We start from the raw sequence: 19,530 nt of genomic DNA, 5'->3' as shown, positions 1-19,530 counted from the left end.
GGATCTTGTTTAGGATCGGGTTCTCAGGCCACCGTACAGCAGAGGTCGCAGGGACAGTCTGCTGGGAGTTCTCATTTGAGGCCACGAGCTTCTGGCCAGGTGTTTGCCCTGAGACATGATCAGGCTGTGGAGGAGAATGAGAAAGTCATCGCAGGTACATTTCTGCTTTATGGTATACGTTCTCTTGTACTTATTGACACTGGTGCATCTCATTCCTTCATTTCTGCACGTTTTGTTAAGAGGCATAAGTTACCATGCATTGCACTAGACGTAGTGATGTCTATTTCTACTCTGACGGGCCAATCTGCTTTGGCTAAGCGTCTAGTGATGGGTTGCCCTTTAGAGTTCGAAGGGAACATTCTGTTAGCGAATCTCATGGTCCTGGCGATGGATGACTTTGATTGCATTCTGGGAATACATATGTTGACTACCTATCAAGCTTCAGTGGACTGCTATCAGAGATTAGTACGCTTTCATCCAGAGGGGAGTGAGAGTTGGTTTTTCTATGGTGAGGGAGCGCGACCCCCGATGCCTTTGGTATCAGCTTTGAGAGCCTGTCGTACTCTAGAGTCTGGCGGGGAAGGTTACCTTATCTATGCAGTTTATTTGTCCGCTGAGAGTATTGGGATAGAGAGCATTCCTGTTGTGAATGAATTTCCAGATGTATTTCCTGATGAGATTCTGGGTTTTCATCCTGCTAGGGAAGTCGAGTTTGGCATAGAGTTAATGCCGGGTACTTTGCCTATTTCTAGAGCACTGTATCGTCTGGCTCCGTCAGAGATGCGTGAGTTGAAGAATCAGCTACAGGATCTTTTGGACAAGGGGTACATTCGTCCTAGTGTATCTCCTTGGGGAGCTCCTGTTCTCTTCGTGAAGAAGAAGGATGGGTCGATGCGGCTGTGCATTGACTATCGGCAGCTGAATCGAGTCACTGTGAAGAACAAGTATCCGTTGCCTCGTATTGATGATTTGTTCGACCAGCTGCAGGGCACGTCAGTTTACTCCAAGATTGACTTGAGATCTGGGTATCATCAGTTGAGAGTCCGTGATCAGGTCGTAGCCAAGACTGAATTTCGTACTCGCTATGGGCATTACGAGTTCCTAGTGATGCCATTTGGTTTGACTAATGCGCCGGCCATATTCATGGATTTGATGAACCGTGTCTTCAGGGAGTACTTGGACAAGTTTGTCGTGGTCTTCATTGACGACATCTTGGTGTATTCACGTAATACGGAATAGCATGTTTCTCACTTGCGTTTGGTACTGCAGACTCTTCGAGATGAGAAGTTGTACGCTAAACTGAGTAAGTGTGAGTTCTGGATGGATAGAGTGGTCTTTCTTGGCCATATCATATCCAGGGAGGGGATTTCTGTTGATCCAAGCAAGATTGAAGCGGTACTTAATTGGTCGCGTCCAACGACAGTTGCTGAGATCCGTAGTTTTCTGGGTCTATCAGGGTATTATCGTCGCTTCATTCTGAACTTCTCTCAGTTAGCTCGACCGTTGACGCAGCTTACCCGCAAGGGTGTGGATTTCGAGTGGTCCTCCGAGTGCGAGGAGAATTTCTGTGAGCTTCGACGGCGGTTGACTTCTGCGCCGGTGTTGGCTTTACCGTCAGGATCTGGAGGGTATGTGGTATACACGGATGCTTCCCTTCAGGGGATAGGTTGTGTCCTGACTCAGAATGGACATGTGATCGCATACGCTTCTAGACAGCTGAAGCTTCACGAGGACAACTACCCAGTCCATGATTTGGAGTTAGCAGCCATTGTGTTCTCTTTGAAGATCTAGCGTCATTATCTGTATGGCGAGAAATTTGAGATCTTCACCGACCATAAGAGTCTCAAGTATTTGTTCACTCAGGCGGAGTTGAACATGAGGCAGAGACGTTGGATGGACTTGCTTAAGGACTATGATTGCGAGATTAAGTACCATCCGGGAGCTGCTAATCTCACCGCTGATGCTTTGAGTCGCAAGGTGCGACTATTCGCACTTCAGACTTGTTCGATGTCTAGTGCGATCAGTGACTGTTGTACTTCAGGTTTTACCTTCAAGCATAAGAAAGGTATGCAGAGTATCCAGATGTTTGCGATATTATCTGATCCAGCCTTGTATTCACGGATCCGAGATGCTCAGATGTCTGATTCGAAGACCCAGCATTTAGCTCGTTTAGCTAACGAGGGTAGCTCTTCTGGATTTCATTATCAGCCAGATGGCTTTCTGTGTTTGTTTGGTAGGCTTGTGATTCCGCAGGATGAAGAGTTGCGAGAGAAGATTTTGTCTCAGGCACATCGCACTAAGTTGAGTATTCATCTTGGGAGCAACAAGATGTACAAGGATCTACTTACTCGTTTCTGGTGGAAGGGAATGAAACGCAGTGTTTATCAGTTTGTTTCGAGATGTTTGGTGTGTCAACAGTTCAAGGCAGAGCACCGACGACCTGGAGGATTGCTTCACAGTCTGCCTATTCTTGAATGGAAATGGGAGTTTATCACAATGGACTTTGTGACTCATTTGCCGGTATCCCCGAGGAACTGTGATGCTATCTGGGTTGTGGTGGACCGACTCACCAAGTCAGCGCATTTCATTGCCTATAGCCGAGAGTACTCTGTGGATCGCATGGCACGGATGTACATTCAGGAGATCGTTCGACTTCATGGGGTGCCTGTGAGCATTGTCAGCGATCGGGACCCCAGGTTTACTTCTAGATTCTGGGGGAGTGTTCAGCGTGCGATGGGTACTACTCTCAGTTTGAGTACTGCCTATCATCCGGAGACTGATGGTCAGTCAGAGCGCACTATCCGTACGTTAGAGGATATGCTTAGAGCATGCGTCATGGATTTTGGTTCAGCCTGGCAGGATCATTTGCCGTTGATCGAGTTCGCTTACAACAATAGCTATCATACTAGTCTTGGGATGGCACCTTTTGAGGCGTTGTATGGGCAACGTTGTCGTACTCCACTCTTCTGGGAAGAAGTAGGGGAGAGACAGGCTGAGGGGCCGGAATTTATTCAGCAGGCGATAGATATTGTTGATCAAATCAAGAAACGGATTAAGACTGCACAGGATCGTCAGGCCAGTTATGCTAATATCAAGCGTAGGCCCTTGCAGTTCGAGGTCGGGGAGAAAGTGTTTCTGAGAGTGTCACCTTTCCGCAAGATTCTCAGATTTGGCCTTAAGGGCAAGCTGTCTCCCAGATTTATCGGTCCGTTTGAGATCTTGGAGAGCATTGGCGATTTGGCTTATCGACTAGCTTTGCCACTGCATCTATCTAGTATTCATGACGTGTTCCACGTATCTCTGTTGCGACGGTATGTGGCGGATGAATCTCATATTCTGCAGCGGTCTGAGGTTCAGGTAGACAAGGATTTGACTTATGTTGAGAAACCTCTTCGTATCCTGGATTATAAGGATAAGGTTTTACGGAACAAAGTCATTCCTTTGGTTTTAGTTCAGTGGCAGCGCCGAGGCACTGAGGAAGCTACTTGGGAGCTCAAGGACAGGATGCGTAAAGACCATCCTGAGTTGTTTTGATTTCATTCTTTAAGTTGTATTCAGTTGCAAACTCTGTAAACGTTTGATTTGAATAAAGAATGTTTCTGATTTCTGTATTTTCATTCGGTACTTAAGATCTGATTTCGAGGACGAAATATCTTAAGTGGGGGAGAATGTAGTAGCCCGTAACCAAAATCAGTAATTAAGGAATTAATCATAATTACTTGGGTAGAGTTCGGAAGCTCCGAAGGTGAGTTTGGAAGCTCCGAACAGGATCGGAAGCTCCGATCGATATTACGTCAGGCATGACGTGTGGCAAGATCGGAAGCTCCGATCAGGACCGGAAGCTCCGATCACCCCTATCCGGAATCAACAAGTGATATTTTGACACGTGGCAGATCAGGATCTTCGGAAGCTCCGATGGCAGGATCGGACGTTCCGATCGGGGTTCGGACGTTCCGATCAAGGATCGGAAGTTCCGATCGTTGTCTATAAATAGAAGGCCGAGGCTTCACTTTCATTTGCCAATTCCGAGTTCTCCTTTCCATTCTAGTCCTTTTAGAGCTGTTCTAGTCTTCTTAGGCTTGGTCCGGAGGTCGGCGAGGCGTTCGGTACTCGTAGCGGAGTTGTGCCCAAGTTCTGGAGGCATCGACATCAAAGGGCTAACGACGGACGAAGGTATAGCTTTTGCTTCCTATAAATATTTAGGAGTATGCAATAGCTTAGTTAAGGCTCTTAGAGCACTTTAATGATAGTAGTATCATTTGGCAGTGTAGGGCAGACTATAGGCGTGGACCTAGAGTTGGTAGAGCTTGCATTGTGTTGAGGTACGAAAGTACTGTTCGAGATATCCTGACTGAGTATGCATGTATTATGTGACTGCATGATTTATATGCCATGATATTATGCTGCATTCATTTGCATCTTGCTGTATCTCTTTCGAGACGTCTGTTAGTAGGGTTGTACCCTATCCTGTTAGTGGATGGACTTCCATCGATTTGGGTCCGGCGTATCCACGGTTATCTTGGTATGGGAGCCACCTCCTGAAGCAACGACACAGCGTGCTACATACCAGGGCCCGGTCTGTCTCTGTTATCTGATCCTTGACCTTGAGTCTATAGGGAGTTCATTTTGCATGCATTTATACTCATACTCTCGTACTGAGCGTTTTATGCTCACGTCTCGTACTCTGTATTTTCTGGACACCCTATTCCATGGGGCAGGTTTGCGATTGGACGAGGAGGGTGGATCCAGGAGGGGCTAGTCAGTGGTTGGCCAACTGGAGCTTCGTCTAGGTTTTATTACTGTTGTTTGGGTTTATACAGCTATTCGATTTGGTTGTATATTATTGGATAAATTACAGATTCCTTTATTTGGGATTGTATTTTTGTTTATGGTTTCCGCAGTTTTATTCTGATATCTGTTTAATTAAGTTAATTGCATGCATAAGTTCTGTTTAGTAGGTGATCCGGGTAAGGGTCACTACATTTATGGTATCAGAGCATGCAAAAGAATTCTTGGGATTTAGTCTCATTATGAGGTATTTTTTGTAGATGGCAAATCATGACGACCGGAGTTCTCATGGCAGTGTTGGTGGGCGTTAGGGTGATGCCGACCGGGAGCCTCGTCGAGAACGGCATCATCGTCATCATGACGACGAGCGTTTCACTGTGCGTCGATTCTTAGCTATGGGTCCTAAGCCTTAGTTGGAGGTGAGTCTCCGGAGGATGCGGAGAACTGGTTAGACCACATGGAGACGACTTTTCTGACTTTCCAATGCACCGAGGAGCAGAAGGTGGAGACCCTTGGCTATCTTCTGGATGGGCGTGCACGCAGGTGGTGGAGGTTTACTTCTGCACCTTTTGTTGCGGCGAGAGGAGTGGCCACCTGGGCCAAGTTCCGCACAGCTTTCCAAAAGCGGTATTTTCCTCCTGCACTCCGTCAGTCAAAGGCAGGCGAGCTACTGAGTCTGCGACAGGGAGCCATGTCTATCGATGAGTATCAGCAGAGGTTCTTTGATCTGCTATCCTATTACCCCGAGATTGCTGATAGCTCAGAGATGAAGTATAATCTGTTCCTTCAGGGCCTTAACCCTGAGATCCATGACCGTGTGGCGGTTGGCGACGATATGTCCTACGAGGGTTTGGTGAGCCGTTGTCACCAGGCGGAGGACAGCATTCGGAGGAACAGGTCTTTCCCTTAGTCGAGGCCTGCTAGTTCTTTGGGTCCCCGTGCCCAAACTTTCAAGAAGTCTGGATCTTCTTCTTCCTCTGGTTCTGGAGGTGTTGTCCATTACGGTAAGAAGGACAAGTGTGATCACTGTGGGAAGAACCATCCATCCGACAAGTGTCGTAGAGCTTCTGGAGCTTGTTTCCGTTGTGGAGAGATTGAACATATCCGGAGGGATTGTCCACTGTCTGGGGGAGGCGGTTCTGGATCTGGTTCAGGATCGGGTTCTCAGGCCACCGTACAGCAGAGGTCGCAGGGACAGTCTGCTGGGAGTTCTCATTTGAGGCCACGAGCTTCTGGCCAGGTGTTTGCCCTGAGACATGATCAGGCTATGGAGGAGAATGAGAAAGTCATCGCAGGTACATTTCTTCTTTATGGTATACCTGATCTTGTACTTATTGACACTGGTGCATCTCATTCCTTCATTTCTGCACGTTTTGTTAAGAGGCATAAGTTACCATGCATTGCACTAGACGTAGTGATGTCTGTTTCTACTCCGACGGGCCAATCTGCTTTGGCTAAGCGTCTAGTGATGGGTTGCCCTTTAGAGTTCAAAGGGAACATTCTGTTAGCGAATCTCATGGTCCTGGCGATGGACGACTTTGATTGCATTCTGGGAATAGATATGTTGACTACCTATCGAGCTTCAGTGGACTGCTATCAGAGATTAGTACGCTTTCATCCAGAGGGGAGTGAGAGTTGGTTTTTCTATGGTGAGGGAGTGCGACCCCCGATGCCTTTGGTATCAGCTTTTGAGAGTCTGTTGTACTCTAGAGTCTGGCGGGGAAGGTTACCTTATCTATGCAGTTGATTTGTCCGCTGAGAGTATTGGGATAGAGAGCATTCCTGTTGTGGATGAATTTCCAGATGTATTTCCTGATGAGATTCCGGGTTTTCCTCCTGCTAGGGAAGTCGAGTTTGGCATAGAGTTAATGACGGGTACTTCGCCTATTTCTAGAGCACCGTATCGTCTGGCTCCGTCAGAGATGCATGAGTTGAAGAATCAGCTACAGGATCTTTTGGACAAGGGGTACATTCGTCCTAGTGTATCTCCTTGGGGAGCTCCTGTTCTCTTCGTGAAGAAGAAGGATGGGTCGATGCGGCTGTGCATTGACTATCGGCAGCTGAATCGAGTCACTGTGAAGAACAAGTATCCGTTGCCTCGTATTGATGATTTGTTCGACCAGCTGCAGGGCACGTCAGTTTACTCCAAGATTGACTTGAGATCTGGGTATCATCAGTTGAGAGTCCGTGATCAGGTCGTAGCCAAGACTGCATTTCGTACTCGCTATGGGCATTACGAGTTCCTAGTGATGCCATTTGGTTTGACTAATGCGCCGGCCATATTCATGGATTTGATGAACCGTGTCTTCAGGGAGTACTTGGACAAGTTTGTCGTGGTCTTCATTGACGATATCTTGGTGTATTCATGTAATATGGAAGATCATGTTTCTCACTTGCGTTTGGTACTGCTGACTCTTCGAGATGAGCAGTTGTACGCTAAACTGAGTAAGTGTGAGTTCTGGATGGATAGAGTGGTCTTTCTTGGCCATATCATATCCAGGGAGGGGATTTCTGTTGATCCAAGAAAGATTGAAGCGGTACTTAATTGGTCGCGTCCAACGACAGTTGCTGAGATCCGTAGTTTTCTGGGTCTAGCAGGGTATTATCGTCGCTTCATTCTGAACTTCTCTCAGTTAGCTCGACCGTTGACGCAGCTTACCCGCAAGGGTGTGGATTTCGAGTGGTCCTCCGAGTGCGAGGAGAATTTCTGTGAGCTTCGACGGTGGTTGACTTCTGCGCCGGTGTTGGCTTTACCGTCAGGATCTGGAGGGTATGTGGTATACACGGATGCTTCCCTTCAGGGGTTAGGTTGTGTCCTGACTCAGAATGGGCATGTGATCGCATACGCTTCTAGACAGCTGAAGCTTCACGAGGACAACTACCCAGTCCATGATTTGGAGTTAGCAGCCATTGTGTTCGCTTTGAAGATCTGGCGTCATTATTTGTATGGCGAGAAATTTGAGATCTTCACCGATCATAAGAGTCTCAAGTATTTGTTCACTCAGGCGGAGTTGAACATGAGGCAGAGACGTTGGATGGACTTGCTTAAGGACTATGATTGCGAGATTAAGTACCATCCGGGAGCTGCTAATCTCACCGCTGATGCTTTGAGTCGCAAGGTGCGACTATCCGCACTTCAGACTTGTTCGATGTCTAGTGCGATCAGTGACTGTTGTACTTTAGGTTTTACCTTCAAGCATAAGAAAGGTATGCAGAGTATCCAGATGTTTGCGATATTATCTGAGCCAACCTTGTATTCGCGGATCCGAGATGCTCAGATGTCTGATTCGAAGACCCAGCGTTTAGCTCGTTTAGCTAACGAGGGTAGCTCGTCTGGATTTCATTATCAGTCAGATGGCTTTCTATGTTTTTCTGGTAGGCTTGTGATTCCGCAGGATGAAGAGTTGCGAGAGGAGATTTTGTCTAAGGCACATCGCACTAAGTTGAGTATTCATCCTGGGAGCAACAAGATGTACAAGGATCTACGTACTCGTTTCTGGTGGAAGGGAATGAAACGCAGTGTTTATCAGTTTGTTTCGAGATGTTTGGTGTGTCAACAGGTCAAGGCAGAGCATATAGAGTCTCAATGATGTTTCAAGTAGTAAGGACTAATGGTGTACAACCAAAACCGCGTACATTATCCACTCGATAAGTGATAACCACTTGGAAAGTCCGAAAAGGGTAGTTCGATCATTCATCATATGAATATCCATTTGCATGTTTCTGAACATCTCCATGCCTATTACCAATGAAACGTGGTACTTGGCATCACAAATGCTAGTCTCAATCTCGAGCGATCCTTATCCTTATTAGCGGACGGCTCAATTGACTAGGAACTGTTTAGAATATACAGTGACTATAAGATGTGTTTCATAATAGTGATCTCTCTTTATTCACTATCTCATCTTACTTACACTATAGTATATTCAAGGTCTTTATCAAAACATCAATAGTATATCACAATATAACAATATGAAGAAGGACAAAGAAAATGCCATTAATGAATGTAATTATATTAAACAAAGATTGTTTATACATAGAGTCAAAAAATCCCTTAGCCACAAGTTGGCTAACCGGGCACCCACTCTTTCAGCGCTCGCTCTGCTAAAAACAGCAGATCGAGCGCGGCCAAAACAACAAAATTTCTGGTTTGCTCAAAAAGGGGGGCGCTTGGCCTGCAAAAAATAGCAGACCAATCGCACCCTGCACCAGAAAAAAAAATCCAGAAATCAACTAGCCAACTCAATCCAAAAGCCATTCAATACATTCAAACCATAAACATGCATTACAATCACTGATTCTCCAAATAATACATGAAGTTCTAGAGTCTATCAGTTGCTCAGAAAGATATAACATGCAAAGACAACATTCTAAAATAAGGCTCGCATAATCAATACAACAAAACAACGAAGTTCGATATCTAAACATGTTATAACATAACTAGGTTGACATGCTGAAATTGACTTCTAAACCGAGTCCCACGACTAAATCTCCCTCTTGATGCTAACCAGGTCTTCGCTGACTTGATCCTGCCCCTCGTGTTTCCAAGTACACATACAAAACAAAGCAACATCCAGATAACTCCGGTGAGAATGATATTCCCAGTAAAAGCAACATAACAAGTAATACAACAACAAACATGCTTTCAAGGCAACAACGTAATCAACACCAACGTTATAAAATGCATGTCTTTAAATTGGGATATCAATTTTGATAAACGAGGGATTGCTGCTGTGCTTTTAGGATCTCGAGGATGAGATCATGTAATGACTCACCGACTCTCCCAATCGAGGTGGTGCCACGTATAGAATACCTCTAGACTTTGGTGCGACTATGAGGAGTATGCTGACACTAGGTGAACTTCTACAACCCAGGCCACTCACAACAAATCCCCCAAAACATCTAATTAAAAAGGGGCTATTCTGCCCGCTGAAAGAACGGGTTGGCTCAAGATGAATGCATAAGAAAACATAACACATAAGCCATATAACAAAACTCAAATAACAACCAAATACAAGTTCCACATGCTAGAACAAGTATTAATGCAATATGTGATTTTCAAGGGAAAACTCAAGAACTAAGCTGTCTCGAGTATGCTATCCCGCTAATGATGACTGCTTTTACCTTTTTAATGCAAGTAGCTCCAACTCGGATAAGTTACAACAAAAGGTTATATCAGAAACTAAACAACCTAACAACAACAACTGTTCAAGGTAATCTCTTTACCGTTCTTCGTCCAACTCTCGACGATCCAATGCTCCTAACACAGTGATCGACAAACTCCAAACAAATCTGTATGGAGGCAAAAAAAGATCAACAAACGACGATCAACTCACAAGACAAGGTTCAACAACACAAAATGGTTCAAAATCTCCAAAACTCAAACCTGCGGCATAACGGCTACAACTGATCGAACCGAAAACACAGACAGCAGTATAACAAAGATACTAACTCATAATGATGCTAATACAACAAAAATACTGCAAACCCATCAAATCTCAAACTCCAAGTTTTCGAATAAACTTCCAAAAATCATAACAATTCCAAATGACGCTCTATTTCAAAACCGACAGAGAATAAACGATCAGAATTTTGTCAAGAACAACATACTCGAAACTCAGTCGATTCTAACAACATCCAAAAAATAGAATGTATCTGATGTTAGGAAAAATTACAATAGAACGAAGCTCTCGCAGTCGTGATCGTAAATCTGCCCTTAGAAATAAATTCCAACGGGCGGATCGAGCTCGGATTGAAATCTGAAAGCTTGAAAACTCAAAGGGGCAGCTTCAATGGAGGAGGAACGGCCAAGGGAAGGAGATGGAGAGAATGGACTAATTCAAACTAGAGTAGATAATATATTAAACTCCAATTTTTCACTTTAGTCCCTGAAATTTCCAAAATTTGCAAAATAGACCCTGATCAAAATTAAGTCGGCTCTTGAACTCTGGAAACTCTTATTATCTCAAATAAGCTCAATTAAGATAATATCGGGTCATTACAGTGATTATGAGGTCTAGCACAACACATAAGAAAAAAATAGAACAAATGTAGGCTAATTGTACATATAATGTTTTACTTCTTGGGATAAATTTTGGGTCACTAAGATCGATCTTGCCAAGTGAGAGTAAATTAGGTTCTAATTTTCCTCGATTTAGAATAATTTCAAATATATTTGGAACAATCTCGGACATATGTGGCATAAGCAGATAGGAAATTAGGAATGAGAGACTCATTTTTTGCACACGCACGAAGATGTTATGATTTGGTTCATAACACATTATGATTTTTATGATTCATTTTTGTAGTAACCCGTATCCGGAGTAAATGATTAATTAAGAATTAATCAAGTTATCATGTTTAGATTAAGTAAAACATGATTAAGGGATTTCCAAAAGGGTCCAAAGAGTTCAAAAATGGATCCAGAACACTCGCAAATAGCCGGGAAGGTTTCGAGTCTTAGGCAGGATCGGAGGCTCCGAGCTAAGGATCGAATGGTCCGAAGTGGTTGTGTTTGGAGGGCCTGTTATAGTTCGGAAGGGCAGAGTTCGGACGATCCAAAGAGGGATCGGACGGTCCCATCAGGTAAGATAAAATTATATAAGGAAAATAATTTGATTGGCAGAGACTAGAGTTCGGACGATCCGAAGTCTAGGATCGGACGGTCCGAACAGTAGCCTAGACAGGTGTCCGAGTAGGTGACGTCATAGATTACGTAATATTCAAGATTGGAAGATCCGAAGTACCTGATCGGATGATCCAAATAGTTGTCCAGGACACTCGTCATGCATGCAGGGATCGGACGATCCGAAGGAGGGTTTGGACGGTCCGAACTCTTGTCTATAAGAGGATCCGAGGAGCCTCATTTTCAAGCGCTCAGTAACTTCTTTCCTTCGCCCACGAGGCTCTATTTTAGGTCTTTGGGTACTCTTATTTTAGAGTTGGAGTAGGAATTATATTTTAGTATAATTAGACAGTGTCTGACATAGTAGCAGAGCAGTGCTAGAGTAGTGGAGTTGTGCTCAAAGCTATGGAGCTGCAGCAGGGGTGTGCCCCTAGTTGCGGGATAGTCGCCATCAGCGGGCTGGCGACGGACGCAGGTATAGCTTTTTCTTCCTAAAAATATTTAGAAGTATGCAATGGCTTAGTTAAGGCATTTTGAGCATAAACATTGATGCATGGGTATTTGCATTGTAGAGTTTATGATAGGCGTAGAACCTAGAGTGGGACTCCTAGGACTGCCTATAGTAAGGTACGTAAGTACTGACTAAGATTGACAACGGGTATGCATGCTTATATGTTGCATTTATGTGTCATGATTGCATATTTATGTTATGCTACACATGCATACATCTTGATTAGGCGGTATCTTTGGCTTACCCAGTATAGGGGTTGCTCAGCCCCATTGCATGTGTGGATGGATATCATGGTTTTGATTCCGGATATGTCCACAGGTTATATGGTATGGGAGCTACATCCTGATGCGACGGCCCAACGTGCTACATACCATAGCGCCTAGACTGAGAAGAATATTATTCCCAGCATGACACCCTGATTTACATATGCATGCATCATGTTTCACTACAACAAATTTAGTAATTAACCACACTAAAACGACAACGGTTTTATATGTAAACCGTTGTCTTTTAGTATACGACAACGGTTTTTAGAAAAACCGTTGTCGTAGATCTTTTTTAAATTAATAACGATAACGGTTTGTTAAAAACCGTTGTCGTATATATGTCAAAGACAACGGTTTTTAAAACCGTTGTCTATGAGCGTTTTTTTTGACTTACGACAACGGTTTTAAAAAACCGTTGTCTAATCTGCGTTGTTTTGGGTTCTACGACAACGCAATTTAAAACCGTTGTCGTTGTTATTATTATTTTTTTTAAAAAAAATTACACATATATATACATTATAATAATAACCTACACTACACGTACACTCAACAAAAATAATAACCACACGCAGAAGCGGCACAGTAGCGATGGAAAGAAAGAAACCCAATCCCTAGCCCTAACCCTAACCCGTCGCCCCTTCAACCCGGCTCTTCTCCGGTGCCCAAGACGCCGATCGATCGCCGGAATCTAGTCGCCTGGCCTCCTTTCAGCTAGCCCAAGCCTTAGCAACTCAAATCGCGACTTCAATCTCAATTTTACAGCTTAGAATTTCACTACAGTCGCGACCCTCACTTTGTAAGTTTTGTTTCTTTGTTCTCTAGCTTCGTTCTCTTGTTTCGTGGTCTTTTAGTAGATGCTAAGTTTATGTTTACTGTGTTTTGGGCTTTTGTGTGCCGATTTGTGATTTGCAGCCTAAGCAAATCCACGAGATCAAGGATTTCCTTCTCACCGCAAGAAGGAAGGACGCACGTGCTGTTAAAATTAAGAAAAGCAAGGGTACGGTGAAGTTCAAAGTTCGGTGCTCCAAGTAACTTTATACACTCTCTGTGTTTGATGCTGAGAAGGCGGAAAAGTTGAAGCAATCCCTCCCACCCGGTATGCCTTTGTTTATGTGTTTTTTTATTGCCAATTTAAATTGTTACTATTATGATTTCTTGTATGTTTTTAGAGTAGTTCATGTTCTTGTGCACGGTTTGCATTATTCTGGATTCTGGGAATTCCAATGTTTCCAAAAATGGAAAGTTGCTGAAAGATGATGGGAATACGGTATGATTTAGGCCCTTGGGTGGCCCATTGTTCCTCATTTTGAACCATCACCATGCTTCTGCTCAACAGTTCCTCGAAATAATTTTCAGTGATATCAAAATTTGATAAGTTGGGCAAACCTTTTGTTTCTTTTTTTAATGGACGTAGCATCTGGATTTGATTACTCTCGACTCCTTTTTATGATAATCTGCAAGAAATTCAAACGTTTCTTTCTTTTATAATTTATTCTCCCACGCCCTGCCACTCGGCCCCATTTCACCCTTCATTATTGCAATTTGCACTCCACCCTTTATTTTCTTGTAAAGTGCTAATGTGAATTATACAATATATGGGTCCAGTGCTTAATTCATCCCCATATTTTCCCCCCCTACATCTCTGTTACAGAGAGGCCCATTATTCTGCTATGTAACAGTCCCTATCTTGCTTTTGATAGATTGCTTCAGGGCTTGTTCCAGGGACTGAAATCAGCTGGTAGCTTCCAAGGACACATAGGTTTGTCTTAATAATATTTTGATGAAAATAGACTCAAATCGAGAAAGAAACTATTGTTTTATATGTTCCATTACTTCAATTTAATAATGACTGAAACTGATAAAGGCAGACATCACCGTGTAAGTTTTGTTTCTTTGTTCTCTAGCTTCGTTCTCATGTTTCGTGGTTTTTTAGTAGATGCTAAGTCTAGGTTTACTGTTTTTTGTGCTTTTGGTGAATGGGTTGAAAATTTTCAGTGGGATGTTTGCTTCAGTGGGCCTCAATGTTTTGAGGTGGATTGTGCTTTCCAAGAAAAAATAGAGTGGCAGAGGTGTATGTTTTTAAAATGCAAGATCTCGTACATAACACCCAAATTTGGAAAATACAAAGGTTCCCATTGGGGCTCTGCTCTATTTATTCTTAGCATATGGTTATATCTTGTACTTTTTTGTTATTGTTTTATTTAATCCTTTTAAATTTGTTTTTGTTCATTATTGTGATGCTGAATTTAGATTTTGTTCCATTAAATCTCTTTTTTCCCCTGTAGGGGGAAGTCCAATCTTCTAAGGTAACTAGTAGCAGTGGCACGCATCATTCAAGTTCTGATGATAATGCTCGACAACTATTAGCGGAACAACTTCCTAAAGATTCCTCTGAGATTGATGCTTTCAGGTTTTAATACCTTCATGGTTAATATGATATGTGGTTTTAATACCTTCATGGTTAATATGATATGTGGTTTTGGCACTGCACTCGATATATGCTACTGCTCCTATTTGCTTCTTTAGTTCTTCGCCCTGTAAACAAGAACCTCAAATTCCGAATTTAAAAGCCAAGATAATCAACCTTGCTGCAGTAAGTTATAGTTCATATCAAATTTTGGGAGTAATTAATCTAAACATTGGCATGTCTCATTAGATCTAGCTTATTTAATTTAAGGTTAAGTTGTCGCTACCACGAGTGCAAAATCTATCCAATCCTCTGAATAATCAACAATGTTGGTATAAATTTTATAATGACAACTTAGCTTGAGGTAGAGTTCTCATATGCACCTGTTGGGTGGAAATAGTGAATGCTCCGGGATAGTCATTTTTGAACTGCTTGTCCTCTCTCAAATCTGGAATATCATGAACTCAACCAATCACATTTCAAATTTATTCTCTAGGTCATATGTTGATTTTCAATTGATGATAAAATCAGGCTCTTATAATTTGTCACAAGTTCGTGTAGGGTTGCACAGCCACATTCAACAGTGAATTGGAATTCATTACACTTCGGCATCAACATAAACCGAATGATTATTATCTTGTTGTAGCACCAAAAATGGACAAATACGTAGGAGACTTCAAGCAAGCAGTTCAATGACATTGAAAGTATGATTTAAAATAATTAAACTGTGACTTGAGAAACTCCATCAATGAGAACAATTTGCAAGTTCATGATTCAAAAAGGTAACAACATTCCGTAATATAGCAACTAGCAAGAGACACGTTGTTGATGAAAAAACAAAATGGTGTAATGGAAAGACATTGCACAAACATATGCATATTTCATATAACCGAACCATAAAGTGTAGCATTGCATTACGCATATCAAAATTCATTTGATTTTCAAATACTTACTAGTGTAGTTTGCTACTTAACTCGTCATACTGATCTCTTAAGAAATTTTACATAATAGACTATAAATTATCTATAAAAAAAATAAAAAAAATTAAAGTTGGATGAAAGGATTTGCAACATATGCCAAACGTAAGTTTGTGATATACTGATATTATGCATGAATGTTGTGAGCAGCAAATAGGTAATGCAATCTAAATCTCTAATATATCGATGTTCTTTTAAACATCCAATTAATCTGTCGAGCCTTCATTTCAAAGTGTGGCCTTCCTTCTCCTTTGGTCTACATGGATATCTTCATTTTGGATTCTCTGTCTAGGCAAGTTTTATCTCGTAAATTATCTTGTGTTCCTCTTTTTTGTCTTGTGCCTTGTTCATTAATTAGTTTTTTTCCGTATATCTTGTTGTTGTTTCAGTTTTTAATGTTTGTTATTTAAGTGTAATGGTTGCTATTTATTTTTCAGAAAGCTGCTAAATGGTCGGAGAGAAAAGAGGCTGTTACTGAATTGACCAAACTTGCATCCACAAAACTGATTGCTCCCGGAGATTTTTCAGAAGTTTGCCTAACATTAAAAAAGGTTGGTACCCCACTTTGTTCAAGTATTTTTCTGCAATTTTTTTCAGACTTGTGGTGGGTTTTCTGAACCTTCTATTTTTGTTATTTTTTTTTTAAAATTTTAAGATTAAAATCTCTTGCAAAGTCTAACTTCAAGAGTTTGTGAAGTTACCATTTAAAATACCATTTCTTGACATTAAAAAATAGGAAAAAGAAAAAAGAGTTTGCTAGGGAAAAAAGTTTGAAAGATACCATTTCTGGACATTAAAAAAACAATAATTTTCTTCATTTCTTATTTCTGATTTTTGGAAGTATGACCATCAAATTTGTTGCTTACTTGTAAAATTCATTTTTTTTGGGTGATTTTTATCATTTATACCTTCTTTAACCTTACCATGCTTTTAGAGTTCTTTGCATCATTTTTTAATCAGTTCTTTGACTCATTAGCTATTAAAAAGATGGACAAAGAGTGGATGTCAAAAAATAGGTTATCACATGAATATGAGGTTGGGGTAGAGTCTTTCTTGAAGTTTGCAATGCGAAACGCTACCGATCCGAATGAAATAGCTTGCCCATGTTCAAGATGTGGTAATCTGAAGCTGAAAGATGTTGACACTATAAGAGCACATTTGTGTTGTAATGGTATAGATTTAACATATCATAAATGGATTTGGCATGGGGAAAGATCTACGATCGACAACTCAATGAATTACAGTGATCAAGTAGGGCGAGATGAACAAAAAACTTTTGCTGAGGACCCTTTTGATATGGTACATGCAGCATACGACAGTTATGCTGAAAATCCAAACCAATTCCATAAGCTACTTGAAGATGCCGAGAAACCTTTGTTTCCTGGATGTACAAAATTTACAAAGTTATCAGCACTTGTGAAATTGTATAACTTGAAGGCAAAATATAGTTGGAGTGATAAAAGTTTCACAGACTTACTTAGTTTGTTCGGAGAAATGCTTCCAGATGACAATGAATTGCCTTCATCTTTGTATGATGCAAAGAAAAGCTTGTGTGCATTAGGGATGAATTATGTGAAAATTCATGCTTGTCCGAATGATTGTATCTTATACCGGAAGGAGTACGAGGGTTTTTCCAATTGCCCTATTTGTAGGATGTCAAGGTGGAAGTTGGGTAAAAATTCTACGATAAATGAAGGAGTTCCTGCAAAGGTCCTTTGGTACTTCCCACCTATTCCAAGATTTCAAAGATTGTTTCGGAACAAGGAGATATGCAAGGAGTTAACTTGGCATGCTGATAAAAGAATTCGTGATGGACACTTGCGTCATCCGGCCGATGCGCCCGCTTGGAAAGTAGTTGATCACAAGTGGCCAGATTTTGCTGCTGAACCTAGAAATCTTAGATTGGCCTTATCAGCAGATGGGATCAATCCTCATCGTTTGATGAGTTCTGCATATAGTTGTTGGCCAGTTGTGATGATAACTTATAATCTTCCTCCATGGTTGTGTATGAAGAGAAAGTTTATGATGCTCACTTTGTTGATTTCTGGTCCTAAACAGCCGGGAAATGATATTGACGTTTACTTAGCACCTTTGATTGATGACTTAAAAAAATTATGGGATATAGGTGTTGAGGCATATGATGCATGTCGAGAAGAAAGTTTCTCACTTAGAGCTGTCTTACTATGGACAATCAATGATTTTCCTGCATATGGGAACTTGTCAGGTTGTGTTGTGAAAGGATATCATGCATGTCCTGTTTGTGGGGAAGAAACATGTTTTACAAGGTTGAAGCATAGTAGAAAAATGTCATACACAGGCCATAGAAGATTTCTTCCTCCTAGTCATCCTTATCGAAGGCAGAAAAAAGCATTTAATGGGAACCAAGAGTTAAACCCCGCACCGAAACCATTAACTGGGCATGAAATTTTAGATAGAGTTGAAAGAATTAATTATCGCCCGGGAAAAGTGAGTGTGAAGTGTCAGATGCAGCATGGTGATAAAATATCTTGCTGGAAAAAGAAATCTATATTCTTTGAGCTTGAGTATTGGAAACATCTACATGTTCGGCATGTTCTTGATGTGATGCACATTGAAAAACATTTTTGTGAAAGTTTGGTCGGTACGTTACTTGACATTCCTGGAAAATCAAAGGACGGGGTAGCAGCAAGACTAGATCTTGTGGAGATGAATTTGAGGACTGATTTGGCACCAAAGATGGGGGATAAGAGAACTTTTTTACCAGCAGCATGTTATACTCTAAGTAAGGCTGAGAAAAGAAAACTTTGCAATTCTTTGTCTGAAACAAAGGTCCCTACAGGTTATTCATCCAATGTTAAAAATCTTGTGTCGATGAAAGACTTGAAACTTGCTTGGCTGTGAAATCAATCCATGGTATCTGTGTTTCTTTATAAAGGGTGTTTTGCAACACCCATTCCCTCCTCCTTTCCTTTGCAAATGGCTTCGAACTGTGGATTTTGAATGCTATGCATGTTGACAGATGCATGTGAGTGTGTGTGTGTTTTGCATTACCCTCTCGTTGTTCCGTCCACTGCCTTCTTCCCTTTTGGAGTTGCTGAGTTTTTTTCTTTTATTTTTTTCCATGACAAGCAAGGTATTAGTTTGATAGTTGAGATTGGATTCCATGTTTAAATTGGTCTAATTTTCTTGTTGATAATTTTGGACTGATCTTGCTGTTTTCTTGTAGGTAACTCGGAGTAATGCATAAGGGGTTTTGATGCAATGATTTAGCTGTGTTTCTGATCGCCTTGGTAATACGTAGAAGTCATCTCGTGAACATCGTTATCAAAAACAAACACATGATGATTTATGTTTTGATACAACCATCTTTTGAAACTACTTTTGTTACATTTATATTATATTAGATGGGATATTTTGAGTTTCGACTACGTAGTATTATCTTCCAAATTAGATGTGTGTAACTAATTGGAACTTGAATATTTTCATGGATTCAATGTAGTAAATATTTTATTTTATATTCATTTCTTTATTAATATTTATAGTTCGTATAAAGATTAATTAGGCAACGGTTTTAATGATTCCAAATACAACTGATTTATGTTATTGCAAAAAACGTTGTCGTATACCACACATTCGACAACAGATATGCACCGTTGCAAAAACCGTTGTCTTAAATAGAAAAAAAAAAAACAACGGATATAAACTGTTGCAAAACCATTGTCTTAAATAGTCAACGACAACGGATTAACACTGTTGCGGAACCGTTGTCTTTGAAGACTTACGACAACGGTTAAAATTGTTTTGAAACCGTTGTGGTAGACATATACGACAACGGATATACACCGTTGTCTTTGGAAACTACGACAACGGATAATAACCGTTGTGGTATATAGATACGACAACGGATAAAAACCGTTGTCTTCGGAGACTACGACAACGGATATGAACTGTTGCAAAACCGTTGTGGTAGACAGCTA

At 41.4% G+C, this 19,530-nt stretch overlaps 1 protein-coding gene across 1 annotated transcript; it reads left to right on the top strand.

Moving 5' to 3' along the window:
- The first annotated feature begins 14,035 nt into the window (after window positions 1-14,035).
- LOC140862370 (uncharacterized) lies at window positions 14,036-18,454 on the top strand. Its single transcript, XM_073265393.1, has 5 exons — window positions 14,036-14,191; window positions 14,476-14,600; window positions 14,717-14,783; window positions 16,012-16,125; window positions 16,535-18,454. Exons 1-5 carry the CDS (start codon window positions 14,036-14,038, stop codon window positions 18,452-18,454), a joined length of 2,382 nt encoding a protein of 793 aa, XP_073121494.1.
- The last annotated feature ends 1,076 nt before the right edge of the window (window positions 18,455-19,530 follow it).

Source organism: Henckelia pumila, chromosome 4 (assembly GCF_033568475.1).
Source record: "Henckelia pumila isolate YLH828 chromosome 4, ASM3356847v2, whole genome shotgun sequence".
Taxonomy (NCBI): Eukaryota; Viridiplantae; Streptophyta; class Magnoliopsida; order Lamiales; family Gesneriaceae; genus Henckelia; species Henckelia pumila.
This window is presented reverse-complemented; position numbering and strand designations above follow the sequence as displayed.

Bases quoted from the DNA above. Each gene is read 5' to 3' on its own strand.
- LOC140862370 (XM_073265393.1), top strand. From the start codon at position 14,036: ATGACTGAAACTGATAAAGGCAGACATCACCGTGTAAGTTTTGTTTCT. The intron at 14,192-14,475 runs GTTTGCTTCAGT...TTTCCCCTGTAG, and splicing joins TTGAAAATTTTCAGTGGGAT to GGGGAAGTCCAATCTTCTAA. The intron at 14,784-16,011 runs GTAAGTTATAGT...TTTATTTTTCAG, and splicing joins AGATAATCAACCTTGCTGCA to AAAGCTGCTAAATGGTCGGA.